The sequence below is a fragment of the Callorhinchus milii genome, unplaced genomic scaffold (genome assembly GCF_018977255.1).
Source record: "Callorhinchus milii isolate IMCB2004 unplaced genomic scaffold, IMCB_Cmil_1.0 Scaffold5, whole genome shotgun sequence".
NCBI lineage: Eukaryota > Metazoa > Chordata > Chondrichthyes > Chimaeriformes > Callorhinchidae > Callorhinchus > Callorhinchus milii.
Window position 1 is genome coordinate 59,961,789 of NW_024704746.1, and position 14,449 is coordinate 59,976,237.

At 41.1% G+C, this 14,449-nt stretch overlaps 1 protein-coding gene across 1 annotated transcript in view; it reads left to right on the forward strand.

The window, feature by feature from the left end:
* mov10l1 (Mov10 like RISC complex RNA helicase 1) overlaps positions 1-14,449 on the forward strand; it is a 48,783-nt gene that overhangs the window by 29,894 nt on the left and 4,440 nt on the right. Inside the window, 8 exon segments of the mRNA XM_042335189.1 lie at positions 1,767-1,951; positions 2,790-2,936; positions 6,619-6,740; positions 8,249-8,348; positions 9,219-9,380; positions 11,535-11,708; positions 12,934-13,083; positions 13,675-13,782. Of these exon segments, the coding sequence (XP_042191123.1) occupies positions 1,767-1,951; positions 2,790-2,936; positions 6,619-6,740; positions 8,249-8,348; positions 9,219-9,380; positions 11,535-11,708; positions 12,934-13,083; positions 13,675-13,782 (1,148 nt within the window).

A 14,449-nucleotide genomic window follows, 5' to 3' on the forward strand; every position in this document is an offset into this window, starting at 1 on the left:
GAGATTACTTTTCATTGGAAGATACTCTTGCATGATTTAATGATTTATTCCCCTTTTAGATGATGTTCCTTAGTCAGGGTTAAGCTGTATACACCCTACAAATTAATTGAACTGCATTAGAACCATAGAAATGCACACTATTTTGTGTCTGTGTATGCTCCTCCATGAAGCCATCCAAGATTAAATTGCCCAATTTAAATAACCCCAATTCCCTGCCCTTTCCACAAAATAGTGGACTCGCCTTTTTGCGTTATGCGTTTCTATGGTTCTAATGCAGTTCAATTAATTTACAGGGTTACATCTCAACCCTGATGAAGGAACATCATAGTATTCTGTGCCTCTAATAGTCTTCCTCTCCCTGTGCGTGTCCAATTCTTGTATAAATGTCCCAGTAATAAACCCCCCTGCTGGAATCGGTGGAACAGATTCAGATGACATTTTAGTAAATAGGCTCAAAATGTGAGCGGAACACTTGATTCGGGGGAAAGCTTTTCATCGTGTTGACATGAGTAATTGGAACCAGGCTGAGGAAATGGATATTAGGAAGGAAAACATTTAAAACCACTAACTGCGTAAAGAGGTCATTAACGGATCCCAAAGAGGTTTTGAAGGATTACTCTTTTACTGTGTAGCTCTTTTTCATCATGTAAAGACTATGCTGGCGTTGAGATTTGTGCCAGTACGACTTGCCATTAGAATTGTTTTGGAGTTCTCCGCTCCCCCAAATAACGTTAGCGGAAGCCAGGAAAATTGAGCCACTTTTCCACAACAAATGACATTTATATAGCACCTTGTCACGTCGGAAGGATGCCCCAAGGCTCTGGACAGTCGATGAGTTAAGTAACGTCAGCCACTCCAGTAACATTACTTGGCTGGCAGAGATTGCAAAAAAATAAAAATTGCATTTTGTACCTTTTGCCAATCTCTTACCACCATTACAATAGTTCCGCGATGATGTCAACTCATCACGTCTATTGCTACAAGTAATTATCCAAAACTTTTTGCAATTGCATCTAAAGTCTAAAACAAGTTTATGTTCACATTTATGCAAACTGGAGTGTGCTTCTTTGCCCATTAGCTGTGTGTAATAAGTCGCTTTTATTTTAATCACAAACGAAAAGGCATTTCCGAATTTCAGCCCTGTCCAGTAGTGCACTAATCATCGTCGAGTGGATCGCACTCAAATGCTTTGATGACTCTTAGATTACTCAAATGCACGCCTCGCCGGTCTCCCCAGCTCCACTGTTCAAAAAATCCAGCTAATTCAGAATACGCCCCAAAACTCTGGAACTCTCTCCCTCAATCCCTCTGCCTGGCCCCCTCTCTCCCCTTCTTCAAGCCCCGCTTGAAAACCTTCCTCTTCGACTGTGCTTACGGCCTCCTCTTCCCCCCGCAGCTCAGAGTCAGGCTCCGCTATTGTTAAGCACTCTGAGATGCCACCCTGCATGGAGGGCGCTATATAAGTGCACGTTGTTGTTATTAACGATCTCTAATTTGACAAGTTAAAATGATCTAACATTTGTTAAAATGTTGTTCACAAATTTGTAATAATCCCTTCAAAAAACAATAACAATGTGGTCACTCAATCCACGACTGTTTGTGTGACACTGCTGTGCACAATTGGCTGCCGCGTTTCGCCCATAAAATGTACAGTCAATCCACTTTACAGTATATTCTGTAAAGCGCTTTGAGACGTCTCGAAGACATGATAAGGCACTCCATCAAATGCCAGGATTCTTATTTAAGATGGTTTAAAATTTTTGCAGGAGCGAAGAATATCACTGGACCATCCAAAAGGCAAGAATGTGAATTTTTCAACTCGCTATTGAACGAATCTCAGAAATGTGCTGTTCAGAGGATCCTTCGTGGAGAGTGCCGGCCCACGCCATATATTCTGTATGGTCCTCCTGGCACTGGCAAAACCGTCACCATCATTGAAGCCATCTTGCAGGTAGCTTATTTGGACTTCGTGCAATTGCTGCTTGAGCTCTAGCTGTTCAGGGCGTGCAGATGTCTTTTAAAAGATATTCCTTTTTGATCGTGCTTACGGCCACCTCCCCCCTCCCTCGCCCCCATTGTGAAACACTCAGGGGCGTTATATAAATGTTGTTGTTATTCAGCAAACATTTTGCTCTCTGTGCTTAACGTGTTGTTACTATTTGTCCTTTTCTTTGATCTCCTCTGTGCTTAACGTGTTGTTACTATTTGTCCTTTTCTTTGATCTCCTGGTGACTGAGTTGTAGGAGAATCATTCTGCTCCTCAACCTAATACAGATGATTGAGTTTTCCTTGCTCCCAATGGAGAAAGCCCTCTGCACGATGTCACAGCTGAGATTAGTAACTGGGAATCTTAGCTGTTGCTCTGTTGAGCGGCACTATAGGAGCCCTGTGTGTTGCGCTACCTCACTAAGCCTAATTTGCTGTTTCATGGTGGGCTATTGCGCCAACAATAATTTGCATTTATACAGGTGTCTGACTGAATTGTAAGCAGTGCTGCCCCATAGTTTTAAAAAGTTCACCCGCAGATCGTTCAGTATAAATAACCAGATTCTCGGCGTGCAGGCACAATCTCAGGACGTATGGGAAGCCTCGAAAATGCGGCTGCAAAACATTTTAGATAATTAATCTTAAGCAATTCATTTTAGAGAATAGATTTTTGCTAACTTTATTGGCTCTCAGAGGGATTCTAGTTTGTAGCACATGTGTGTGTGTTTTTTTATATAAAAAAAAGCGGTTGAGCTAGAAAGTCAACAAGCAATTAGAATAAAATAACTTTTGTTTCTCTTTAGATTCACCATACGTTGCCACATAGTCGGATTTTGGCTGCCACTCCGTCCAACAGTGCTGCTGATCTGCTGTGCGTGCGTTTGCATGAGAGCAATATGCTAAAACAGGGAGACTTGGTGCGAGTTAATGCCTCCTGCAGAGCTGAAGAGGTATGGGAGTAATTTTCTTTTGGAAGCAGTTTTACATCAAGCAAAAACATCCATTCCCTCCTTGGCCTTTCCAGTTCAGACGGGAACCAAGTCCACCTTAAGTTGTGATGAACAATCAACTGCACGTATCCAGGATATCCTAAATAAAAGCAACCAAATTAAGGTGAATCCAAGAACTTACCACCGTTCTTTTGCAGTTCTAGCAGTTTTCTGCCTATTCTCGCTTCTGTTTGTGCCTGAACCATTAACACCCCACCATTTAGGAACATAGGAATTAGGAGCAGGAGTAGGCCATTCGGCCCCTCGAGCCTGCCCCGCCATTCAATAAGATCATGGCTGATCTTCTAACCTAACTCCATCTTCCCACCCTATGCCCATATCCCTTAATCCCTCTGTCCTTTAGAAATCTATCAATCTGTTTTGAATATGTTCAAGGACTGAGCATCTACAGCCTTCTGGGGTAGAGAATTCCATAATTTCACTACCCTCTGAGTCAAGAAATGTTTCCTCAACTCTGTTTGAAAAGGCTGACTCTTAATCTTAAGACTGTGACCCCTAGTTCTAGATTCTCCAACCAGGGGAAACAGTCTCACACTGTCTACTCGGTCAAGCCCCATAAGAATCTTATATATTTCTATAAGATCACCCTCAATTCTTCTATATTCTAGAGAATATAGGCCTAGTTTACTCAACCTATCCTCATAGGTCAACCCCCTCATCCCAGGAACTAACCTAGTGAATCTACACTGCACCCCTGTAAGGCGAGTATGTCCTTTCTTAAATAAGGAGACCAAAACTGCACACAATATTCCAGGTCCGGTCTTACCAAGGCCCTATACAGTTGCAGCAAGACTTTCCTACTCTTGTATTCTAACCCTTTTGCAATAAACGCCAACATGGCATTAGCCTTCCTAGTTGCTTGCTGTACCTGCATACTAACTTTTTGTGACTGGTGTACAAGGACACCCAAATCCTCTGAACACTAACATTACCCAGTCTCTCCCCCTCTAGAAAATAATCTGCTTTTCGGTTTTTACTACCTAGGTGAATAACTTCACACTTCCCCACATTATATTCCATCTGTAACTTTCTTGCCCACTCACCTCGCCTATCTATATCCCTTTGCAATCTTTTTTGTGTCATCCTCAGAGCTTACTCTCCCACCTGGCTTAGTATCATCCGCGAATTTAGATATTTTAAGTTCTATGTCCTCGTCTAGATCACTGATATAGATTGTAAATAGTTGAGGCCCAGGCACTGATCCTTGCAGCACTCCACTAGTCACATCCCGCCAATCTGAGAAGGACTTGTTTATCCCTCCTCTCTGTTTTCTTCCTGTTAGCCACTCTTCGATCCATGCTGATATATTGCCTTTAATTCCATGGGCCCTAATCTTGTGTAGCAGCCTTTTGTGTGGCACCTTGTTGAATGCCTTCTGAAAATCTAAATATACTACATCTACTGGTGCCCCCCTATCTAACCTACTTGTTACATCCTCAAGTGGAGTCCTGTAGCTCAGTGGTTAGAGCACTCGCCTTGCAAGCGAGACATCTGGGTTCAATTCCAGGCAGGGGGCGGACCCTTGGGCAAGTTTCCTTACTCCACACACCTAATAATCCCTCCAAAAAAAAACAATAATAAATTGGTAATTTTCAATCCACGACTGTTTGTGGGACATTGCTGTGCGCAATTGGCTGCTGCGTTTCGCCCACAAATATACAGTCAATTCACTTTACAGCATATTCTGGGAAGCGCTTTGTGACGTCTGGAAGACGTGAAAAGTGCTATATCAAATACAAGGATTATTATTATAGGATTATTATTATAAATATCTCTAAAAGATTTGTTGAGCATGACTTCGCTTTTGTAAAGCAATGTTGGCTCTGCCTAATATTGTTATGGTCTTCTAAGTACCCCACTACAACGTCCCTAATTAAGGATTCCAGAATTTTCCCTACCACCGTGGTCAGACTGACTGGTCTACAGATCCCCCTCCTCTCTCCCACCCTTCTTAAATAGTCGTGTTAATTTAGCTTTGCCTCATGTTAGCCATAATCTTTAGAACTGGATTTAATTCCCATTTTTCAGTTTAGTAAACACAGTTGCATTAATGCAGCAAAATGTTTTCTCAAGACTGAGGAGCCCTAACTTCTTTCCTCCACATGAGCCTTCACCCAATCTAACCCCCACCACACCTCTCTATCCTCTTGTATGCATAAAGTTTGCTCTTAAATACATTCATGCTTTCTGCTTCAAGCAACAGCTACTGGCAGTGAGTTCCACATCCTCACCGCCCTCACTGTAAAGAAGTTCATCCTAAAATTTCTTTTAGATCTGTTTGTGGCTATCTTATATTCATGCCGGTCTTTTATAAGTGGAATAATTCTTCAATAAGTGGAAAGAGCCTATCGAAGTCCACCTTATTGAGCTCTGTTATCATTTTGAATACCTGTCAGGTCCCTCTTTCAATCATTTCATCTCCAGGATAGTATTAGTAATAATAATAAGTACGATCTAATCAATAATCTGCACGGCGCATGAGTAATTTAATGCAGCCGGTAAGTGTGCATGTGGTACCTCGTCATTGGAGCCGGTAAGTGTGCATGTGACGAGTCAAGGCTACGTTTCCTGATTTCAGTGCATCTTACCCGTTGGAGCATGCCCACTTACCAGCAAGCGTTGAATCGCAGGAAATGGAAGTTCTTTTGCGCATCAGGCAATGGTTCAAGACTATGTTTCCCGCGATTCATTGCAGCTGGCCGGTAAGTGCACATGGTTGTGGAGTCCTGTAGCTCAGTGGTTAGAGCACTCGCTTTGCAAGTGAGAGACCTGAGTTCAATTCCAGTCAGGGCGAAACCTAGGGCAAGTTTCCTTACTCCACACGCCTAATAATAATCCCTCCAAAAAAACAAAATAATAATAAATTGGTCATTTTCAATCTACGACTGTTTGTGGGACATTGCTGTGCGCAATTGGCTGCCGCGTTCGCCCACAAATATACAGTCAATTCACTTTACAGTGTGTTCTGTGAAGCGCTTTGGGACGTCCTCCCGACGTGAAAAGCGCTATATCAAATGCAAGGATTATTATTATTATTATTATTATAATAATCCTTGCATTTCATATAGTGGAGTCCTGTAGCTCAGTGGTTAGAGCACTCGCTTTGTAAGCGAGAGACCCGAGTTCAATTCCAGGCAGAGGGCGAAACCTTGGGCAAGTTTCCTTACTCCACACAGAGCCTAATAATAATCCCTCCAAAAACCAAAAACAATAATAAATTGGTCATTTTCAATCTACGACTGTTTGTGGGACATTGCTGTGCGCAATTGGCTGCCGCGTTCGCCCACAAATATACAGTCAATTCACTTTACAGTGTGTTCTGTGAAGCGCTTTGGGACGTCCTCCCGACGTGAAAGGCGCTATATCAAATGCAAGGATTATTATTATTATAGTGCCTTATCACGTAGCTGAGATGTCTCGCTTCACGGAATATTATTGTAAAGTGGATTGACTGTTTTGTGGGCAAAATAAGCCTAAACCTGTCCAGTGTTTCCTGAAAGCTATATTCTCTCACGCCCTGGTAACATACTAGTAAAATCTGTGCTACACTTCTCTCCATTGCCACAGTATCCCTTTTGTAGTCCATTTGTTTGCGGTGTTCATCTGCTTTCTTTTTCTTTAGACCATACCTGAAATTGTGCAGCTGTACAGTAAAGGAGGAGAGGATCTTTGGGAAGCGTCTCGCCATAGAATAATAATCAGTACCTGCACTACTGCTGGATTGTTCTTCCAGATAGGCCTGAGGTATGTGTAACATTTCAAATCATTAGACATTCTGCGTTCAATTCCTGATTAGGTTTTCAATGCGAAAAGATCCTCTGTCAAAATGATGTAGTTCTCCAGTCCCTAATGTAAATTTAAATGCTAGGGTCCCACTAAAGTTAAAAGTACCCATCATACTTTTGGGGGAGTATTCAGAAGTATGTAGGATGAGCACAATCTCTAATATTTGTGTTTAAGGCAACAAAATGATTCTTCTTGCAAACTGTACGGTTATGGTGCAGTGTACATTTATATAGTAACTTTCACGTCAGGAAACGTCTCAAAGCACTTGATACTGGCTAGGAACGCAGAGCCGGGGGTGGGAGCCAAAGAGGGTGGGGAGGGGAAATACGACTGAAAGGGCGGTCAAAGAGATTTGTCTTATGTAAAAGTTTGAGATGGAAATTACCCAACAATAGTGCAGAATTTGAAAATCTAACCAAGTTTGTCATTGTTAGATATCAATTCTGAGATAAGTTGTAATCGGGGACTATGCTTTGGTATTAATCATAGTTGCAGAATGGATTGGCAAGAGAACAGGAGTTGGCTGCAGTTAGTCCCGTAATTATAACCTTGTCATCCATATGGATGATCAGAAACATATTGAATGCACTTTTTTGTCTCTCTTAGAGCCTATATTTAATATGACTTCATTTTTTTTCTGGTTTCACCTCCACCCCCTTTCCCCCTCTAATATTCTGCTGTACTCTGCATCTTTTTTAATCTTTTCACCTCCTGCCAACGAAATTTGTAAACCCGTATTTTAATATTTCTGTAATTCAGAGAGTTTGGGACGGTCACTGGGTTACATCACTTAGCCTTACCTCGGCTGTAACTGCTGATACTGCCCAGTGTCTCCGCACACTGCCTGAGCAATTGCGGTTCCCTGTTTGGGAGAGTGATCTTGATGAGCAGGTTGAAACCACAATCTCTGGCACACAGAGATTGATTCCGGGAGTATATGCTTCCTGTTGTCCTGTTATTAGTCATTCGCTGATCCAATACTGATGTGACCTACACACTGCAGATCAAGTGCTTTTGTCAGACCATAAATGGGCTGTTAATCAGGAATTAGAATCCATCAGTTTTCTTTTTTGGCAGGTGTGGAACATCTGCCTATTAATCCTGCTTTTATTGTCCTCAGAACTGGGCATTGGAGTCTATGATTGCCTGAGATTCAGTTTGGGTTGATCACATCCTTGCGATTTTTGTTTAAATTTAGAATCAATTTGATTGGGTTGCCATAAATTTTACTTTGGCTTCAACCAATTTTATCACTATTTTGTTTTGTTTTTCTCTCTCTCAGATCTTTGAACTTTCTCAAATTGTGATATGAGAAGATCGTGTATCCTCTGCACTGGTGAAGCTCCTGAGGATCTCTTTGTTCTCTGTTCTGTCCAATCATCTTAAGTTCTAAGTCTCAAGAGTAGAAATGTAAAATTTAACATATCCATTCACTTTTTTTTATTGTTCTCTCAAACGTATTCCAGGACTGGACACTTCACCCATGTGTTTGTTGATGAATCGGGACAAGCTAGTGAGCCTGAGTGTCTTATTCCTCTGCTTCTTGTGTCTGAGAAAGATGGACAGGTAACGAGTGTTAGCCAGTAAATCTAGGGTTTACTTTGTATTGAATAATTATCGTTTTTATCTGGGGGCTAACAATGTGCCCAGTTTCCATGCTGTTGAGTTCCTGAGTTCCCTGATTCCAGCATAACGTCCCTGGGGGAAAGCATGTGCTATGTGAATAGCCCAGCCCTATCTTTTCAGTCTTTTCTTACGCTTTCAAAGGCAGTAATGATTGGGGATGAAATCTCAATCCAGGCTAGGAATAATCAGTTTTACTGCACAGGCGCACACCTGATTTCCTGCGTTCATGCACAGTGTAGACAGTGACGTTAGCAATGACCTCGGAGGTCAGCATGTATTTGTGGGGCAAAACTCTGATGTTTTCTTCTGCTTCATGAGAAGATCTTTTAAGAGCAATCCTGAAGGGGCCTCATCGACACGATGGGCCGAATGGCCACCTTCTGTGTTGTAAATTTCTCGTGTTCTATATGGGTGGAGAAAACAGTGTAAATTGCAACGTGATCAGCAGCCTATGTAATAATAATAATAATAACCCTTGCATTTGATATAGCGCTTTACACGTTTTCCAGACGTCCCAAAGCGCTTCACAGAATATACTGTAAAGTGAATTGACTGTATATTTGTGGGCGAACGCGGCAGCCAATTGCGCACAGCAATGTCCCACAAACAGTCGTAGATTGACCAATTTATTATTGTTTTTGTTTTGGAAGGATTATTAGGCGTGTGGAGTAAGCAAATTTGCCCAAGGTTTCGCCCTCTGCCTGGAATTGAACTCGGGTCTCTCGCTTGCAAAGCAAGTGCTCTAACCACTGAGCTACAGGACTCCACACTTGCTCACAAACATAATATTGTTTTTAATTAAATCTGCAGATTGTAATTGTTGGAGACCCAAAGCAACTGGGCCCAGTAATGAGGTCTAAGATCGCCTCCGTGTACGGGCTTCCCATTTCATTCTTAGAGAGACTAATGGCACGACCGGTGTATTCCAGAGATGAAGGGTTCAGTGCATTTGGTTCATACAATCCTCTTTTGGTGAGTTTCTGTTTCAGTTAAATTGCTGCTGTTAAAATCCTTCCAGTCTCCTTTCTTCCCCCCCACCCCTCCTCCCCACGTCCCCCCCACCAAGTAGATATTAAAAACACAGGGCTTGCAGTGTTTGTGCTCTTGGCATGTGCAATGAACTGAAAACGTTATGATTAGTACCAGATGGCTACGGAGTAGAGGATGGATTTCAACAGTAAAAAAAAAAGTTTTATTTAATATGTGAATTTAATGGCACGTCTCTGTTAATACCGCAGTTTTACATTTATATGCTTGTAAAATCCTCCAGTTTATTAAGGTTTGGGGAGTTTTACTTGTTAATAGCAAAGAAGTGCTTGGCGGGAACAAACAACATTTAGGGAAACCACTGTGCAGAAAAGTGAGTGAGAAAAAATCTTTTGGGCATACAGGGAGTCATCTGGAAATGTCACAACCATCTGAGTAAGGTGCCATAGTCTATCCTGTTTATTCATCTTAACCAGTAATATCAATCCAAGGGCTACTCCCCTCCCCCCACTTTCCGAATGAACGCGTGTTATAAATGTGTCATGGGTTTGTCATTAAACAGCAGACTGGAATGGGTTTGATCTCTTATCGCAGGCAGCTGGACAACCGGGGACTTACTTATAAATGCTCCGGGGGACGGAGGAAGCAATTGCTTGGGTTTAGGCACCGAGGATCATTGGGTTCTCTCCAGTGTAATCCATTCCCAGGATTTCCTTTATCCATTTAATGCGGAAATGTAATGCGACCTCGGGGGAACTGAAACTGTGGGCATTATTGTCTTCCACGATTATCCAAACCATGAAGCATCTTTATCCCTGGGAACAGCTGGAGGCCGTTTTGATTCTGCATCATGCACTCATTGTTTCACTCCAGGTTTATAAGTGCTCTTGAGATGATGCCCTGTGTGGAGGGCGCTATATGAATGCAAGGTGCTGTTGCTGTTATAATCTATTGGTTTGAAGAATCTCTTTAAATTCCAGCAAATTTTTTTTATTTACATCCTCGTTTTTTCACGAAGCCTCCAACTTAAATGTATAGACTCTATGGGAGTGGGGGAGACCTGAGCTCGTTCAAGATAAGGCAATGCTGAAAGGTTTTTGACCTCATCTGATTCTTCCACATTGCGATCTTTCCCTCCAGTTCCTTTTGTAGAATCCCAAGCTCTTGACACGTTTTTCTGGGCTATACTAATCATTGGTGCTTCACTTGTTTGTGACTAAATTGGAAACCATTAGGGCTCTCAGGAGAAAAAACACAAATGCGCATACAGACACATTTCAACTTGATCTCTTGCACGAGGTTATTCATTGTCAGTACCGCAAGTTCCTTTTTCTAAATGCATGATAACCCCATTAATTATTATAATCTAGGATTATTATCATTATGATAACTAACCCCCAGGTGAGCATGCATTTGCTTAGGGAATGAGTCTATTGTAGCACCAATGCGAACCATACACACTAGATGCCTGGCTTCCATCGCAGAGTAGCTGGCAAAAAGTCACTTCCTGGATGCTGCATAACACGCAACTGCAGACATTACTTCCTGCGCAGAGGAAGTCACATCAGTAGCACTTTGTCCACACAGCACGTATGTGTAGCACACAGGAGGCAATAAGGCACTACCTGCATGGAGGGTGTTATATAAGTCCAAGCTGTTGCTGTTGATTATAGCAGTGATCTTACAACCCAGAAATTGCCCCTTTTTTTGTTCGTCTTATAACATCGCATCAAAGAATTGGGCCAAATGGCCTTCATCCAAACCAATCTTGTGATGTTGAAACCAGATGACCGTGTTTTAATGGGGTTTCCCTGTATTACCTCTTCTTCAAAGTCTGCCACATTTTGAAATCAGGCTAAAATCATTAGAAGCTCAAGTCCTATCTTTTCATTTGTTTAGAAATCATAGAATTATACAACACAGAAGGAGGCCATTCACCCATCGTGTCTGTGCCAGCTCTTTGAAAAGAATCCAAATCAATCCCACTCACCGCTCTCTCCAAATGACAGACACCAAACCAATAAAGTTGTTGAAGCTGCTCAATGATTCCTCTTCCTCTGCGGAGGGTAGGGTTACGAGCAGCCCATAAATGTGTTGCACCTCGGAAATAACACGTGTATTTAATTTCCCTTTTTTAAGGTGACAAAGTTGAACAAGAATTATCGGTCACATTCTTCTTTGCTTAAGCTGCCCTCTGAGCTATTCTATCATAAAGATCTGAAGATGTGTGCAGACCAGTCCGTTGTCAACAGCTTTTGTAACTGGGAAAAATTGCCAAAGAAAGGATTTCCATTAATCTTCCATGGTTTGAGGGTATGTGAGTAACACAAGGCTTAGTTGCACCTTTTAAGTCTTGAATGCAATTTTTTAAAAACAATGGTTTGGTTTCAATTTATGTGGAATGATAAACTAGAGATTCATTTTTCTGTCAGTTAAGTTTCTTCCCCACTTTAAATTCACTCATAATCTATTGAATACTCCCTTTGTTCTTGGTTATTAGCCACCAAAATAAAGATGAGGAAAGGTCGAAGCCAAAACTTTCGTATTCCTCGTGTTATTCCTGAGTTTACTGCCTGCAAAACATACTAAATTAAACTTGCCACTGCCTCGGAGAAAGTAGAAAATGACAATTAGCAAAATCATAACGATTACAGGATATTCCCAACTTCATGAGGTGCATTATTGTCTGGGTCGGACAACAAGCTAACTTTCAGAAGTTTGATTTGAAGAATAGGAAGGGATACAGCAAGGCAGTATAACTGGGGCTCTGCACTCTGATAACAAAAAAAACTCACAAATGAGTCAACGGGGAAAAATTGCCTTAAAGGTACTACATATGGGTACACTTAAAATTCCATTTCTATGAAAGTAACTGATGCTAGAATCTAAATCGAATAGTAAGATAATACTCCTTGCATTTGACATAGCGCATTATCACGTCTTCGAGACGTCTCGATGCTTCACAGTATATACTGTAGAGTGAATTGATTGTATATTTTGTGGGCGAAAATATCGTAGCTTTACAAAATGGACCAAGATCTTAATAAAATTTCATCGCTGTTAGTTATGGAAGCCACAGGGGTTATCAAAAAAGCAGCAATTAAACTTTTCCTAGCAAAGAAATATTGGGTAACATCAAATGCTTCATTAAGATCTCAAGAACAACTATGAGGCGAATGACACTGGAACAACCTCCCATTGTTTTCAAATAGTGCTATAGGATCTTTAATGACTACCATCAACAGGTGGTTGGAATGAGATTTTACATCTCATTTGGATGACAGCAATTCCATCTATACAGCGCTCCCCCAGTACTGTACTCACATTTCAGCTTACACTGTGAGATCAAGTTCTGATATGAGGATTGATCCCACAACCTTCTGACCCAGAGATTTGACCAACCTTCTGCCCAACTGATGTTAACTGTTTATAAAATTACAGAAAACCATTTTTTTAAGTAACTGTTACAAGCTGTAATTAAGTTTTGCAACCTCCTTTCTGGTCTATATTAATTGCAGTGAATAAATTTACATTTCAGGGAGCAGAGATGAGGGAAGGTAGTAATCCTTCGTGGTTCAACCCTAAGGAAGCTGTTCAAGTAATGCGTTACTGCTGTCTGCTCGCCAAAAACTATACAAGTCCAGTTAAGCAATCTGATATTGGAGTAATTGCAGCATACCATAAGCAGGTAGGTAGCCACAGGCAATTTTATAAAGCATTGTATTATATGCCTCCTCTAAATACAAGTTGTTGTAGTTATTGTTGCCTCTTCATTAATGCCTGTTCATTTACGTGTTTTTGTTTGAGGAGTTTCTCCTGGCATCCTGTCCGACAATCGGTCTTGTACTCTGTGACTGTTCATGGAATCCTTGACGGCACAAACAGCATTAGAAACGTTTAGTTTTAATGATGGTATTAGAAATAGACATGCACAGTACATATTTGCAGTTGGGAGTAGTTGGAATCCGAATCTGCTGTGGAGTAATTGAGGCTCAAGCAGTCTCAGGGATTATTGTACCAATACACTCAACGTTCTCTTTATATCAACTGTGAGTCAGTGAAATTACAGATTCTTGGCCGGCTTCAACCGAGGATACATTTTTTGCAGTTTGGGGGAAACAGTGAGATTGAAAGTAACATGATTCAAAAGCGAATCACATTTCTGAATACAGTTTTTTTTAAATACACTTACATGCTTATAGGGCTTCTTCATTTAAGCCAATTTTGTGATCTTGTGAAACACACAAACTTAAAATCATTATTTGTATTTCATACTTAGGTACAAAAAATCAGAATTCTTCTCAGGAGTGGCAATCTCTCCGAGATTAAAGTTGGATCTGTCGAAGAATTCCAAGGTCGGGAATATCTGGTCATAATCGTATCAACGGTGCGTCCTGTTGACTCTCCGATTAATGCACTGAAAGAAGTGTTTAGGTATTAGTGTTAAACGACTATATAATTGAGTTACTTATAAACAGAAGTAAATGCCTGGGTCAAAAAGGTTTCAAACCACAAGGCAGGGCTCTGAGCTCATAGTCTAGACTTCGGTATCCAAACTAAATTGGCTCATAGTACTGATTGAATGCTCCATCGCCCCTGGAATGAGATGTTAAACCGACATCCTGGCTGCCTGTTCAGGTGATTTGCATATAATACTCACTGGCAACAGAATAGATTAAATGAAGAAAACAAACATTGCTATTGAATATATGTAGTTCAGGGATATAAACATTGGGAGTTAAATTTTAACTTTATATAACTGGAAATTCTGCCATATACCCCAAGACACTGTTCAAAAAGACTAGGGAGTTTCTCCAGGTGTCCTTTCCAACAATCCTCAAGAAAAAATTGGTCATTCTCTTCATGGTTGAGTTGTGGGACATTGTTCCATGCAAATTGGCTGCTGCTTTCACCAATAGTCACTAAACTTGCCCTGTGAAGAACCTTGAAATATTTTGACATTACAGTTGCTATATCAAATGTGAAATTCATTATTTTCAATGTGATTGGCCTCCAATTTCTAGGACACAAAAAATTATTGCACACTCCATTCT